General features: G+C 46.6%; 1 gene segment (V, D, J or C); it reads right to left on the bottom strand.

Annotated features, from left to right (window-relative positions):
- LOC148000931 (T-cell receptor alpha chain constant-like) overlaps positions 1 to 13,324 on the bottom strand; it is a 55,506-nt gene that overhangs the window by 1,549 nt on the left and 40,633 nt on the right. The window contains 2 exon segments of the C gene segment in view: positions 435 to 479; positions 1,857 to 2,114. Of these exon segments, the coding sequence occupies positions 435 to 479; positions 1,857 to 2,114 (303 nt within the window).

Here is a 13,324-nt window from a genome sequence, read left to right as displayed (position 1 = left end):
GAGTTCTACTTCCTTTCTAGAAAGGAATTCCCCGAGATGTAGAGGGCCAGTGTCCTTAGAGTGCCACGGTTAGTTCTGGGCTGCTCTGAAGGGACTCACAAGTTCCACAGTGGGATCTTAGGCAGTTTTCTTTGGCTGTTCTCACAGAGGAACCAAATACAAGAGACACAGAGGCCTGAGAGTGACTCACTGGCCTTGTGAAACTGGAGGCCCTTCTTGTTAAATACTTAGATCGGAAAATGAAGTTAACCACGCTGGAGGGATTCAAGACAGACCCTGGGAAGGTTGAGGCAGGGTTGGAAGTGCTGTTCCCATCCCCAGATCCATCCCCTCCCCTCCCCTCCCCTCCCCTGGGCACTAAAGGTTATTACCAGCCTGGGGCCTCCCCACCCTACCCCCAGCATCACTCAACTTTGGTCAGATCCTCCTCTTACCTGTTTCAAAGCTTTTCTCGACCAACTTGGCATCACAGGGCACATCTAAAAGGAAAAACAAAGCGTTTTCTTAGACTCTAAAGCATGCTAACTGTCCTACTATGGGTTGTTGGTAGAAAAAAAACATATCACAACTTTTCTGTGATTCTTTGGGGGAGAGCTGGGGGTGGGGGACTTATCGCTCAAGGGTATCTGCTGGGACAAAGGCCCTGGTAGGACCAATATCCTGGCTTGTGGGCACTCTTTGATTCTCTCAACAAACATGGGCTGGGCAAGATATACGCTGTAAGACAGCAACCAAAATGTCCAGATAGTCTCTGGACCTGGCAGGTTTCAGTCCAGAGTCCCTTAAAAACAGTGAGACATATTCGCAGTGACTAGGGACATATATTTTCATGTAGCCCCCAAAGTTTTGATGCCCAAATTCACTCCTTTATTATCTCTTACTTAGTATATGGTCCCAATGACTGAGATGCTCTGCCATTTTCCTTGATGCCCATTGACTTCTCATCCCTGTGTGGTTCTATCTGTGAAACCTAAGTGGTGTCAGTCCTACCATCACCTGGTAGGGCTTCCATCATCTCTCTCCTATGTTCTCTGTCTTCTGCTGGACCTATAGTCTACCCTCCACACAGCACCGAACCTTCAATTTTGTCATTTAGTTGTTTTTGGAGACAGGGCCTCAGGTAGTCCAGGCTGGCCTTGAACTTGCTGTGTAGGTGAAGATGACTTTGAACTTCTGATTCTCTTGCCTCTCCCTGTGATCTGGCCCCCTGGCTATGTCTTAGAACCCATTTCCTGCAGCTTCTCCTTGTTCTCTGCATTCTCCTTTCTTGGGCTTTAACAGGGTCCTCTCTGGCTTGGGCACGGCTGATCTCCTCCTATGCTTTCATTTGTAACGTGATAGCATTTTCTCAGAGCCCTTCTCTGAGCTGTTCTCTCCTTAACTCTAAGTTATTGCATATATTAATTGCAGCCTGGTGTCATTTACATGTCCCTCTGCTGACGGATGGTCTTCTTTATTAGAATGGTGTTCTCTCCTCCTCATCTGACTTCTTAAGCCACTCCAGTGCCTGAGACTCTGTACCCACACAATCTCAGCAGACATAGACATCAGGGCAGGCAGCTGGGGGAGGGGGACATGGAAACTGTGCCTGGGAGAACAGAGAGGGCACATGGTTCAAGCATAGACAGGAAGGTGAGCGCTTAGAATAGTGAGACCAAACGCTGGGCCTGTGTCCTGTCATGTTCTCTTGTCTGCTTTTGTGACCTGCTAGGACAGGGCGTGCCACTCCTTAGTGAAACAGGATGTGGATTTTGCTGACTAATGATGAAGGCGAGGTGACCAAAAGCAGCTTTTGGAAATCACAGATTTGAGCCAGGCCTCTCCTGAGGCAAGGAGAACCCCCGGGCGCCACTCACCTGAAGTGGGGTGGGAGGCGTTCTTCTTGAAGGCGTCTTTGCAGCTGAAGCTTGTTTGGTTACTCCAGGCAATGGCCCCGTTGCTCTTGGAATCCATAGCCTTCATGTCCATCACAGTATTGCCAGAGACAAACGCTTCGGAACTTGCGCTCTGGGACACATTGGTTTGAGAATCAAAGTCGGTGAACAGGCAGAGGGTGATGTTATCAGACTGGGGATCTTTCAGCTGGTACACAGCAGGCTCTGGGTCTGTGACATCTGTGGGCCAAGAGGACAGATGTTAGAAGGTCAGACGCAGATGACGGTGACGGGCAAGAGCAGAACTCTCTGGACTAGTGGGTCTCGTTCACTGGCTTTACACCGGAAACGACATCTTAACTGTAGCTGCCACTCAGGCTTAGGAACAGGCACGAGCCATGAGTGCCAGCCAAGATCTCCAGCTCTCAGCAGTCCTTCTCCATGGGGTCCTTTCTGGCATCCGGGCAAACCGGAAAGGAAGGCGGGATCACTAAACCATCTTGTCATACTTAACAAGATCTTCAAAATCCCAGTGAGTAGGACAAAAGCAAGCTTAGAAAACAGGGACTTCGATGTCTCTCTAGAGTACTCTCCGCCAAGTAGGCTGGACATTGGTGAGATGTGTAGGCGTGAGATAGTTTGACATTAAGTTGGAAAATCTATCACCTCGCCAGGCCATTTCTTCCCCACTGCTTAGTGTTCTGAGTAACACTCACATCCGAGCCCTGTCTCTTACAATTTACTCCGGACTGCCTGGATTAAATCAACAGGCAGCCGAAGTCTCAGAATTTTCACCTGTAAGGTGGAGAGGCTGCTTCACTCCCCTTTCCATCCAGGCTGTTCTGAGCAATGACTTTATTTCTCCAAATAAAAATAACCCAATAAACCACACGGCACTGAACGAACGTGCCAGGGCTTCACCATGAAAACATCCCACTTAGCAAACCAATCCCACTGTCTCTTTATTTCAGGAGAACAGGTGCCACCTGAGGCCTTGCCTGAGACAATTCTTCCCTGTTTCCCAGAGATTTTGTTTGTAACGGGAACTCTCTCAGACTGTTTCCCCGCCCCCTCCACCACCAGAGGAGGAAGCAGAGGCTGGAGGGAGGGATTACCACACCAGACCACCTAGAGAGTTCCCAGCAGGGCTGGCATCATAAGCTCCTGCCCCATGGCTCTCACTCCCACAGTTCTTGACTGATCACAGAGCCAACCAGGGTGGCCTTGGCAATGCTGGCTTCTAGCTGGATCCTAAACCAAAGCCGTCGGGCCCTGGTGCCATGACTCTACGATGCTGAGTAAAGACAAGAGCTGCCTGTAGCAAGGTCTGCGTCGGAGCAACAGAGCTGGGTGGGTGCCATGGTCAGGCATGGAGTTCTGGCCCCTTTCAGACAAATATTTAAGGTCTCACCACAGAGACTTCCTAGTGTTTAACTCCTTTCATTTCCAGCCCCATAGACATCTACTGCGACCCTACCCTTCCCCCTGAAAATGAGAAACAAATCCCCTTAAATTAGAGGTCTTTGGGTTCTGTCTCTCAGAGCCCTGAAGTGAGAGGCATTCTATTCCTACCCGGTAAGAAGAACACATTTTACCACCGATGGCATCAGAGGTCACTTTAGCAGGACGGGATCAATTTTTGCAGTTACAAGTTCAGCTGTTTTTGATCCTAACTTGCCATCATAATTCAGAACCTACAGAGAGACGAGTGTCTGAGTGCGTTAGCGCTGTAGGTCCCCGGGGGCACTGTGGTGATGGAAAACTCCCTCACCACTAAATCTGTGCTCTGTTGATTAAGTACTGGGAACCTAGAAATGAGAGTTAGTGACACAGATGTGCATCCCACTCAGGCTTGGATAGGATCAGGAAACAGCACTGCTTCTCGGGAAAGACAGAGAATCTATCTGCATATACACGTCCAGATAATAACAGCCCCAAGTTGTCTTCCAAGGAGGCTGGGGTGAGCTCTCCTAGAGCCTGATGGAGAGGGAGGGGGGATTCCTGGCTGTGGAAAGAACTGATCCCTCTCACCTCACATCTGGTCTGCTTTCTAAACTGGATTCTCAGTTTTCTGGTGGCTGGCCCTGGTCCCATTCTCTGTGTTCTCTGGACGTTCTAGTATTTCTTATCTCCACTGTCTAAGAAGGCTCCTTTTCTGCCTTGTTTTCTTAGTCCATTTTTAATATCAGATCTGCCTGTGCAAGCCAAAAGGCCTGTGCCTTGTTTATCCCAAGATCAAATCTTCTTTCTTGTTGCCCCTCGGTTGGAATTCTGCCTCCCTCCTCTCTCTTACTTACACAGATCTTATCTGTCTGTCAAGGCTCAACAAATCTTTTCTGCCCAGAAAGCAGCCTCAGACTAGGGCAATTTCTACCAGGACCCTGACCCCTCTGAATCTGTTTATCTATACCAGCCGTTGCCAACCCTAAAATAGTTTTCAGGTTGCTAAATGTACCGTAGTTCTGAACCTTTGTCTAGTTTTTATGCTGTCTGCAGACAGGTCAGACATCTGTCTATCCGTCTTAGGCTTTTTTATTTGCAGCCCAACATTATCTAGAGTGATGGCTACGTAGAGGCATTTAAAAATGTCCATTGAATGATTAAAGTCATCTTTTAATGAGTTTGACCTAGAGAAAACACAGATATTTAAGATGGATAGCGATGACGTCCCCCTCCGTAAAACAGTTAGCACAATTCCCCAGTGAGCCTCACCCCACCTTGGGAACAGTGGCCATCTCCAGAGAGAGGGTTCATGACCACGGCCTACCAGTTGCAAATGGTGCCACTTGGGATAACTCACCAGATATGACGGTCACTTGGGTCCCTTCCCCGAATGTTAATTTACCACTTAGTCCTCCAGTATTCACACTGCAGGTGATACCTTTACAGAAGCTTATGTGACCTGCCTACTCTTAGATAGGAGAAGAGCACTGGCCTCTTGGGGTGAAGAATCCCAGGCCTGAGACTTAGCCTTTCTTACATGGTAATTCTGTCTCTGCTACAAACAATGCTTTCCTCCTGTCCTGTTCTACTGTGTTGCCCCAACTGAAGTAAGTTAAATGATTTCCATAAATTCAGGAGAATTTATGAGATCGAAACTTCCTGCTCAGAGCAGTAGTTTTTCAGATGTTCTAATGGAAGGATCTAGATTGTCAACTGCCTTATGACTGCCTAGGGTTCAGAGCCAGGATCATGTTTCTTTGGTATTTAGTGCTGGGTGGGATGGGTTCTTTCTAGAAACATTTACAATCCAACAGAAGAAAATACCAGAAGTCAAGCCAGTGTCTTGGACGGCGAGGCAGAGGGAGAACTTGTAAATTCTACCCTTGACTCCATTTCTACGTAAATGGTGGATTGCTTAGTTTGGTCCTGGCTCCGAAGATTAGCTTAGGGTGAGAGCTGGGTAAGGTCTTTGAAGAAGCTTTTCTGACACCAGTCAGAGCCCACTGGGCTCTCAGGATATTTCCCTAAACTGTCCTGGGGTTCTTGGTTTCTCACAACTTCTATTGGCCAAGGAATCCGCTGCTCACTCTTTTTACAACAATGTAAGCCTTGGAGTGACAAGGCCATGATATTAGTGCCATGTATCAGACACACTCCTAACGCAGGACTTTTTTGTTGTTATGTGCAGGTAATATCTTGCCTGATACCAAATGAGGGGGAATATCATTTTGTTGTTGAAAGTGGAAACACTATTAAATATAGCTGGTAAAAGTCGACCCAGAATTCAACGCAGGTCTATCCTCGTCCTCTCCCGTCTCCCTCTCTATACTCATGAAACGCAGCACACTGGGCAGTCACAGAGCTCAGCCACTTTTACCCTTGGGTGCGGGTTCAGAGAAAAGTCTCTGGGAACTGGTGTCCCCTTACCACACTCATTAGCTAACCCAGAAGTTTAACTACCTGCTGTAATAAAAGAGAATTTGTGTTTGCCATTAACCCAGCTCTTCCTCCCCAAGGGCACTTAGCTAATTTCCTGAATGTTCAGGTTATCTGCTGCTGATATCATCGGCCCCGCTTGAAAGCACTGAGTATGTGCAATTCTTTTAAAAATTTTTTTATTCTATAAATTACCCTGTCCAGATTTTCACATATTCAATTGGCTCTTGGCACCTCTCTGACTTCAGTAGGAGAACTGGGAATGTCTTAAACTACCGCGAGAGCCTGTGGAAATAAGAAATGATATTTTGTGCACCCCAAGATTTGCTAGCGATTACACTAACAAGGCGCCGGTTCTTTTTGCTCCGGTCATTAGCACCATCATACTCACTTGGGTACACAGCCAGTCTGGTCCCTGCTCCGAAGGTCAACTTATTGAAGCCACCAGATAGTGCACAGTAGAAAAGTGCTTTACAAGAATTCTAACCTGGGCTGGACCAGCCTCGACGAGACACTCGCCTCCTGCCTCAGTTTCTTGAGTGTTGGGATTATGAGTGTGTGCCATCATGCCTGGTATGAAATGGAACTCAAGGGAAGATTGCACTGGCGACTGGTGGTAAACATCGGCAAGGCTTAGCGACAGGACTGAAGTGTAGGAGGGCCCTCAAGATGGCGTCTGTAATTCCCTAGGGTATGCGTGGACTACAATGATCACGGCTAGGAAGCCATCATCTGGGACACGAACCCCAAAGTCTGAGAACAGCGTAGACAAGTGACAGCTCTCAATGGGGACACCACATTTCTGTGAAAAGAAAATAATCTAAAGCCCAGAGAGATTAGAAGGTGTGTAATGCGTTCCAATCCTGAAGACTGATGATGAATATTAGCATTTTAAAGTCTGCAAAATCTTACAATAAAAGCCTGGGCTCCTCAAGTTTACTACTTAAGGGTAATGTTACTATTCGTTAATATCTCATAAATGCACAATGTATTTATTTCGGTCTTTGGATATGCCTTCTCTAGCTCTAGGACATTAAAATTCCATTCTGAGTGCCAGTCTAATTTTAACCGTTGGGTTCTCTGTGCTCTGAATCTGCTTGTTCTCTCATTCTCTCCTGCGGCCACAATTAGGGGCCTTGCTGGTGCTGATTGTTTCTTTCTAATTATTACGAGACACCTTCATTTCCTCTCCACAACTGCAGAACACCTAGGCAGCTGGGCTGCATCCGCTTCTGCCCCGGTCAGCACGCCTGAGCCTCAGGATCTGCCCACACAGGACCGTATCTTCCCAACAGATTTCCCTGCCAGGAACAATGTCAACTTGCCTAAAGCCTTTTCCAAACACAGATTTCTGAGCTTCCGGTCACAGTTCACCACACGCCTGGGAGCTGGGCATTTCAAAGGTGATTCAGATCACCCCATCTCTCCCTTTCCTGATAAAACCTGTTGGTTCTGCGTCTTCGTTACAGACCTTTTTGGTCCTTTGGCCTCCGAACTCTGGTTTTCCAGAAACAGGATGGGCTTTCTAATGTAGGCTAACTGACCCTTGGCAGGGAAGAGGCGCTTGGTGAAGCACACAAGCAAACAAATTCGAACAGAGGAGCCTTCCCTGGAGAGATGGGATGCTTCCCCTGCTGGGATTCTGTCCTCGAAGACAATCGAAATTTCTACTTCATACTCCATGTGGGTGGACTCAAGTCTCTCTGCTTTAAAGGCCTAACAGCTTTCTCTGTTGGAGAATACATAACTAATGCCAAACCCATGTTTTAAACAGTGATTTCCTCTCCACTGAAATCTTCCCAAAATCTTCTAGAAGGCACTTTTGAAAAAAAAATTTACTGATTTAGTGTGTGTGTGTGTTCTGTGTTTGTGTTGTGTTGTGTTTTCTGTGTGTGTGTGTGTGTGTGTGTGTGTGTGTGTGTGTGTACTCGAATGTGCCATTGGGATGCATGTGAAGGTCAAAGGACCATCACTTTTAGAGGTAACCTCTCATTTTCTATCATGTGGATTCCAGAGATTGACCTCAGATCACAGACTCCCAGAGCAAGCGTCCTTCCCCAGAGAATCACCGTGCTGGCCCAGGAGGCATTTCCCACTCCCAGGAATCATGCGTTTGAGATATACCTACATTGAAGGCGTTGTGCTGATGTTTAGCAACGTGAGAGCGAAAGAGCAAACATTCTGTCCCTGTAGAGATTGAGGCAGGAGGGTGAATGGAGGTCTGAGGTGACCTGGAGAAGCGTCTGGCTTGGCCCTTACTCATGGCAGCTGCTTTGTGCCTCCCTAGCATCTGGGTAACTCTGGCCATGGCAGTCTGTTCAGACTTGTGATCCTGGAAGCACACATTCTAAATTTCCTGGTCTTCCCTCCCTCCCCTCCTTCCTCACATCTAGCAAATGGTTAGGGTACCGGAATTGTTCTGTAAGTAGCTATTGCACAGGTAAATGCTCTAAATGCTCTCTTTTCAATGCTGGCCTGATACTTATTCCTGATTCTTATATTCTTCTGTTATGTCCATTTAACTTGTCCTTTAATTCTGTAGGGTCTAACATTTTGATTTGTACTATTTTTGACATTATGTAGGCTTTACCGTTCCTCCTTTTCTCATCGCTGACATGGTGTTTCTTAAGAGTGTGTCCTAAGTTCACTATCTTTGGGAAGTTTAATCCATCATCTATTACAAAACTGGATGGTAACAAAAAGAAAAATAAATCTTTTGTTACACTAAGTCACAATGTTTTGTCTGATAAAGATCTAGGAACCACAAAAGAGTCTGTGAGGATGAAAAGGTTAATTCCCCTTGGCCAATGGCTGGGAATTAAGAATCCAAGTCTACATACACAGTTAGTTCAAGAACCACTGGTTCATCATGTAAGGAAGCAGAGGGACTTTCTAAGGCCACGCACTTACTTGCATAGACTTGGAGTCTTGTTCCACTCCCGAAAGTGAGCTGGCCCACGACCTGTCCCCCCACCCTGGTACAGCCCAGTACAAATACCTGCCCTCCGACAGGGCAGTTGCTGGTGACCGCTCAGAGTCTATCAGGGAACAAAACTTTCATGTGGCCTCCATCAGGGTTTTGATATTAATTGCTCTTTCTTTGTAGGTTAATAACCAAAGAACCATCTCCTAATGTTTCTTTTTCCCTCTCCGAAGTTCCTGGGTCTTGCTAACACAAGTGTGACTTTACTTAGGTCCTCAGAAATGCTGAGACATGGGTCCTCAGAAATACCGAGTCACTCTGCCAGGACTACTGTGGCCAGAGGATCAGGATGTACAAGGTTAGACCAAACTTCCTTACTTGGGGAAGGAAAAATTTACACCCAGGTAACCTTTGCAGTGTGGGTGGCTTCCTTCACATTAATAATAAACCCTATGGTCTAGTAGAAATCAGACTTCAGTTGTGTTTTTCTGAGCGATGTGATCTTAGACAACTTGCTAACCCCAAGTCTCTGTTTCTTTATCTATGAAATGGGCCCAATATCAATTACCTATCATCGGGATGAATGAGTGTACTGATCTAAGACGGACAGAGCCCTGTCACTGGCAGGTCAGGCATGTTGTGAGCCGAGCTAATTATAATATAATTCCTGTCAGTGCTTTATGTGGGGAAAGGGAGGGAGGCTTCTTGAAGCCAGAGGAGGGCCTTTTTTGTCCATCATCCTGGCTGCAATCTGGGGGAAAAGATCTCATTGAGTGGACAGGAGATAGTGAGTTTCTCAGAGGGAGCAGTAGGGTAGGCTCTGTGTCTGCTATGAAGAGAAGTTCTTCAGAGACCTGACAAGAGTGAAACCTCGGTTCTCAAAATTTGGATATTTGTCCTTTGAAGCAGAACCCTTATCTATTATTCAGTGTAGCCTCATTAGACCTGACACACCGACAGTTACTTCTCTTCAGCGAAGGACTCCATTAATGAGTACAGACCACTCCACTCTCTCACTGTAGGATGTCCTTCCCTAACATTCTGTTCACAACAATTCCCCAACGATTGCTTGTGCAGTACTCACGTGGATGAACCACAAGGCTGGTCCCTTTTCCAAACGTAAGCTTGTAGTTTCCTCCCGAGGTACACAGTGAGGGAAGCCTTTGATGAAACCTATCTCCTGTGACCTCCCTTTGCCATTGGTCCTGCTGGGTTGGGGCAACAGTCCAGGGAATCCTTGTCACCCACCCAGTTACCCTAAAAACCTATCACTTTCTTATCAGTATAGAGGCAGGAATATCCTAATACCGCCACCGTCAATCACCTTGTCTGTGGGGCAGACAGTCTAGTCTGATTCTAGGGCTTCTGAAAGTGCCCTGGCAGTGGGGGCCTGGGGGCATTTTACACAGGCTTGTGCTGAAGCACCCCTAAACTTCTGTCAGAAGCTCTCTTTGCTCTTCTCTGGTTTTCCTTCCCATATTCTGAAGGTTCATAGCCTTCCTAGCATGTGGGAGCTCCAGTCATTTGAGTCCTGTAAAACCCTGTCTGAGCAACGTTCTGCAAGGTTTAGTCCCTTCCCGTGACTTGTGCTATTATCCTGTTCTCTTTACAGCCTGGAGATGGGCACTTGAGGCCATCTGATTGTCTGTATTTCCAGACCCCAGAGAAAAAAGTTGCAACTTTGGAAAGACGAGAGGAAACGAAGCTCCTGATGCCCACTTCAGAGATGGATAAGCTCACGGAAATCACAGCCCAGGCTACAGCCCTAAGCTGATGTGGGCACTCCAGCCATCTTTGTCCCTTACAGGCAGCTGGCTCACTATTGATCTCTCCTTGTGGTTGAGAATTGTTAGCAAAAAGCTGTGTGGTTCTACTGAACTCAAGGTGAGAGGAAGGGGCTTGTTACTACTCTGCATTGACCTGGACCCCGGTCACAGCAGCAAGGTGTCCCCAAGGTCCCTTCCAGCACATGTTTCTGCGATCCACTGTTCAATTTGAGAGCAAGCCTCAAGGAACAGTGGGGGAAGCGTTACCAAGAAGATGAGAGTGTGGCCATCGGAGATGCCAGATAGAGAGGGTAGGAGGAAGCGAGGCTAGAGAAGCTTAGGACCATCTGAGAGCCTGGTTTGTGAGTAACATCCCAGATGGATGGCGTATGTTCTCCACTGGAGTCAGCAGAAGGGGTTATCCAGGTGAAGGTTATCAGAGAGGACCTAGCTTACTTACTTGGTATCACTACCACTTGGGTTCCCTTCCCAAAAGTAAGTTTGTTGTTTACGAAGTCCCACTCTGAGTAAGTGCTTCACAAAAACGACCACAGTTCGGCTCTACCCTTTCACTGAGGAGACACACCCAGAAAGAGGTGATCTTGAGATTTCCTGTAAGGGGTGGTGTGAGGGCTCAAAGGAGCCCCCGTAATGAGAGCAAACAGTGCCAGCCTCAAGTGCTATCCATGGCCTCCGCTTCCCTCATCACAACCACCATCACTTTTCCCCCTCATCTGGGAAAGAAGAGTCTTTGTGAGACTTTGTGAAACACTCTGCTTCCTGCGTGGGCCTGGAGGGCGTGAGAATTTCTCAAGGCCCGAGGGAGAAGACAACCATTTCTCACTCTTATCTACCACACGTGAGCAGAAGGCCCTGCTTTCTTGTGGATAGATGCAAAAATTATCTTTCATTTTGCCAGGAAGAGCAGCACCAAGAGTAGATCCTACTGAACAATCGGCACATGCTAAGAACACGCCAGGGCATGTCTCAGGAGCTTTGGTGGCCCACGCATGGCTCAGTCCTTTTTTGCTCTTATCTCACTCTAGGATATTAATATTCATTGTTGATGAGCTTTTGATTCTTTTTTTTTTTGTCTTAAAAACAAGTCAGACATCTCAGTACAGAACAGAGTTGAATTCTCCCCCACTCAGAAATGTGGGGCGCAATTGTGTCTATCTTCTGCCAAGAAGTTTAAACTATCCACTGTTATTCCTGACCCTCTCAACAACTCCAATTTGCTAATAAGACTGAGAAGTTTTTTTTTTTTTATTTCATTTACTTATTTATTTCTGAGGCAGGGTGTCACTAGGTAGCTCTGGTTAGCCTAGAACTCGCCATATAGAGAAAGCTGGCCTTGAACTCAGCCTGCCTCAGCCTCTCAAGCACTGAGATCAAAGGTGAGCCCTACCACATCCCAAGATTGAAGCCCTTGAGATCAGAGGTCATATCTGTTTTCTTCTTTGTTTTTAAGTCAACTACAGTCCCTGGTGTGCTGCTGATACTCAGTAATCATTTGCTACGTTGAACTGGCTTTTATTGAGCGTTATTATTGGGGGCAAAGAGGCCAATTTTGGAAGAATTTAAAAGTTTAGTATACTCTGAGTTGCAAAATCTAAGTGCTTAGGCAAGTAAAAACCAAGGATGCATTTCTAAGAGAGATAATGAGGAGACAGTGTACACCCAAGCACTGTAAATTCCGTGCTGATTTTGAGCAGAGAGGTGAGAATTGAATGAGCAAACAAAAAATCACTCAAAGGAACAAATGCCCTCCCCTGCAGTATCTTGACAGCGATTCCTTTTAAGGGGCCACAAGAATAATAGGGCACAAATGTACACTCTAAGCCAGCAGCATTGCTGGGATTGCGAACAAGACAGTCATAGTGACGATCTCTTATACACTAACACAACAGCTCACACACCAAAGCAAAGTGAAGCACCCGAGTGTTGGTCCCACCATTTACCAGGGGTCACTGTGACATTAATCCACCCAAGGTGGCACCTGTAGCCGGGCCTGGGATTCCAGGTTTGTTATTAAGTGTTCCAGGGTCTGTGTGCATCCACCAGAGCAGTGTGAGGCTTATCATTTTAACCTTCATCTGCCCAAGAATATTGGAAGATGAAAAGAAATAAGGTGGAACCCAGTAGGAGAGTATGCTCGGTATACAGCAGGCTTCATAAAAGCTCTTAATGGTATTTGGAAGAAAACCAGTTCATACGGTTAGAGTTCCCACTCTAGACAGGACTTACGGCGGTTTTCTCTATTGGCAAGGTCTGTTTATTATACATTGTTTCCAGGTATGATACTCATGGATACCGTACTCAATGTAACACTGTTGTCTACTTATTTTCTTATTTAAACAGCACTGAAATCGCTTCTCGGCCTTTTGGCTAAGATCAAGTGTAAACAGCACTGAAAGTCACAAGTGCCTCCTTATCTCCCCCCAAAAGACAAAGAAAGAAATAAACAAAGACAGATGTCCCCTCTACTGTAATATAAGTCAGGTTTCTTGTTGGACTCACTTGGATTAACCAGCAGTCTTGTTCCTGTCCCAAAGACAAGGTTGTAGCCTGTTGTTCCTCACAGTGATTTGTCCTGTGACAAAATGGGCTGTTTCCTCCACTTACCACTCTCACAACACAGCTGGGCATAGGTCTGGGAAGCCCATGCTTTGTCTTTAGTAAAACGCTTTGTAAGGTTTCTGTTCATGAATGAATCTTGCAGTGGTCTGCAAGGCGGTCATTCACTCAACTGTGGTCATGGGATGACCCTAGGGCCAGGCCCCAGCTTCTACACCTAGCCTAGCTCACGCTGATTATTTTAAAAATAATATTGGATGATTAGAGCAACCCCTCTGCATCAGAGCTGCTCTTCAGGAAGAGAA

This window comes from Rattus norvegicus, chromosome 15 (genome assembly GCF_021556685.1).
Source record: "Rattus norvegicus strain SHRSP/BbbUtx chromosome 15, alternate assembly SHRSP_T2T, whole genome shotgun sequence".
Taxonomy (NCBI): Eukaryota; Metazoa; Chordata; class Mammalia; order Rodentia; family Muridae; genus Rattus; species Rattus norvegicus.
Note: the sequence above shows the minus strand (reverse complement) of the source record. Positions and strands in the feature narration are given on the sequence as shown.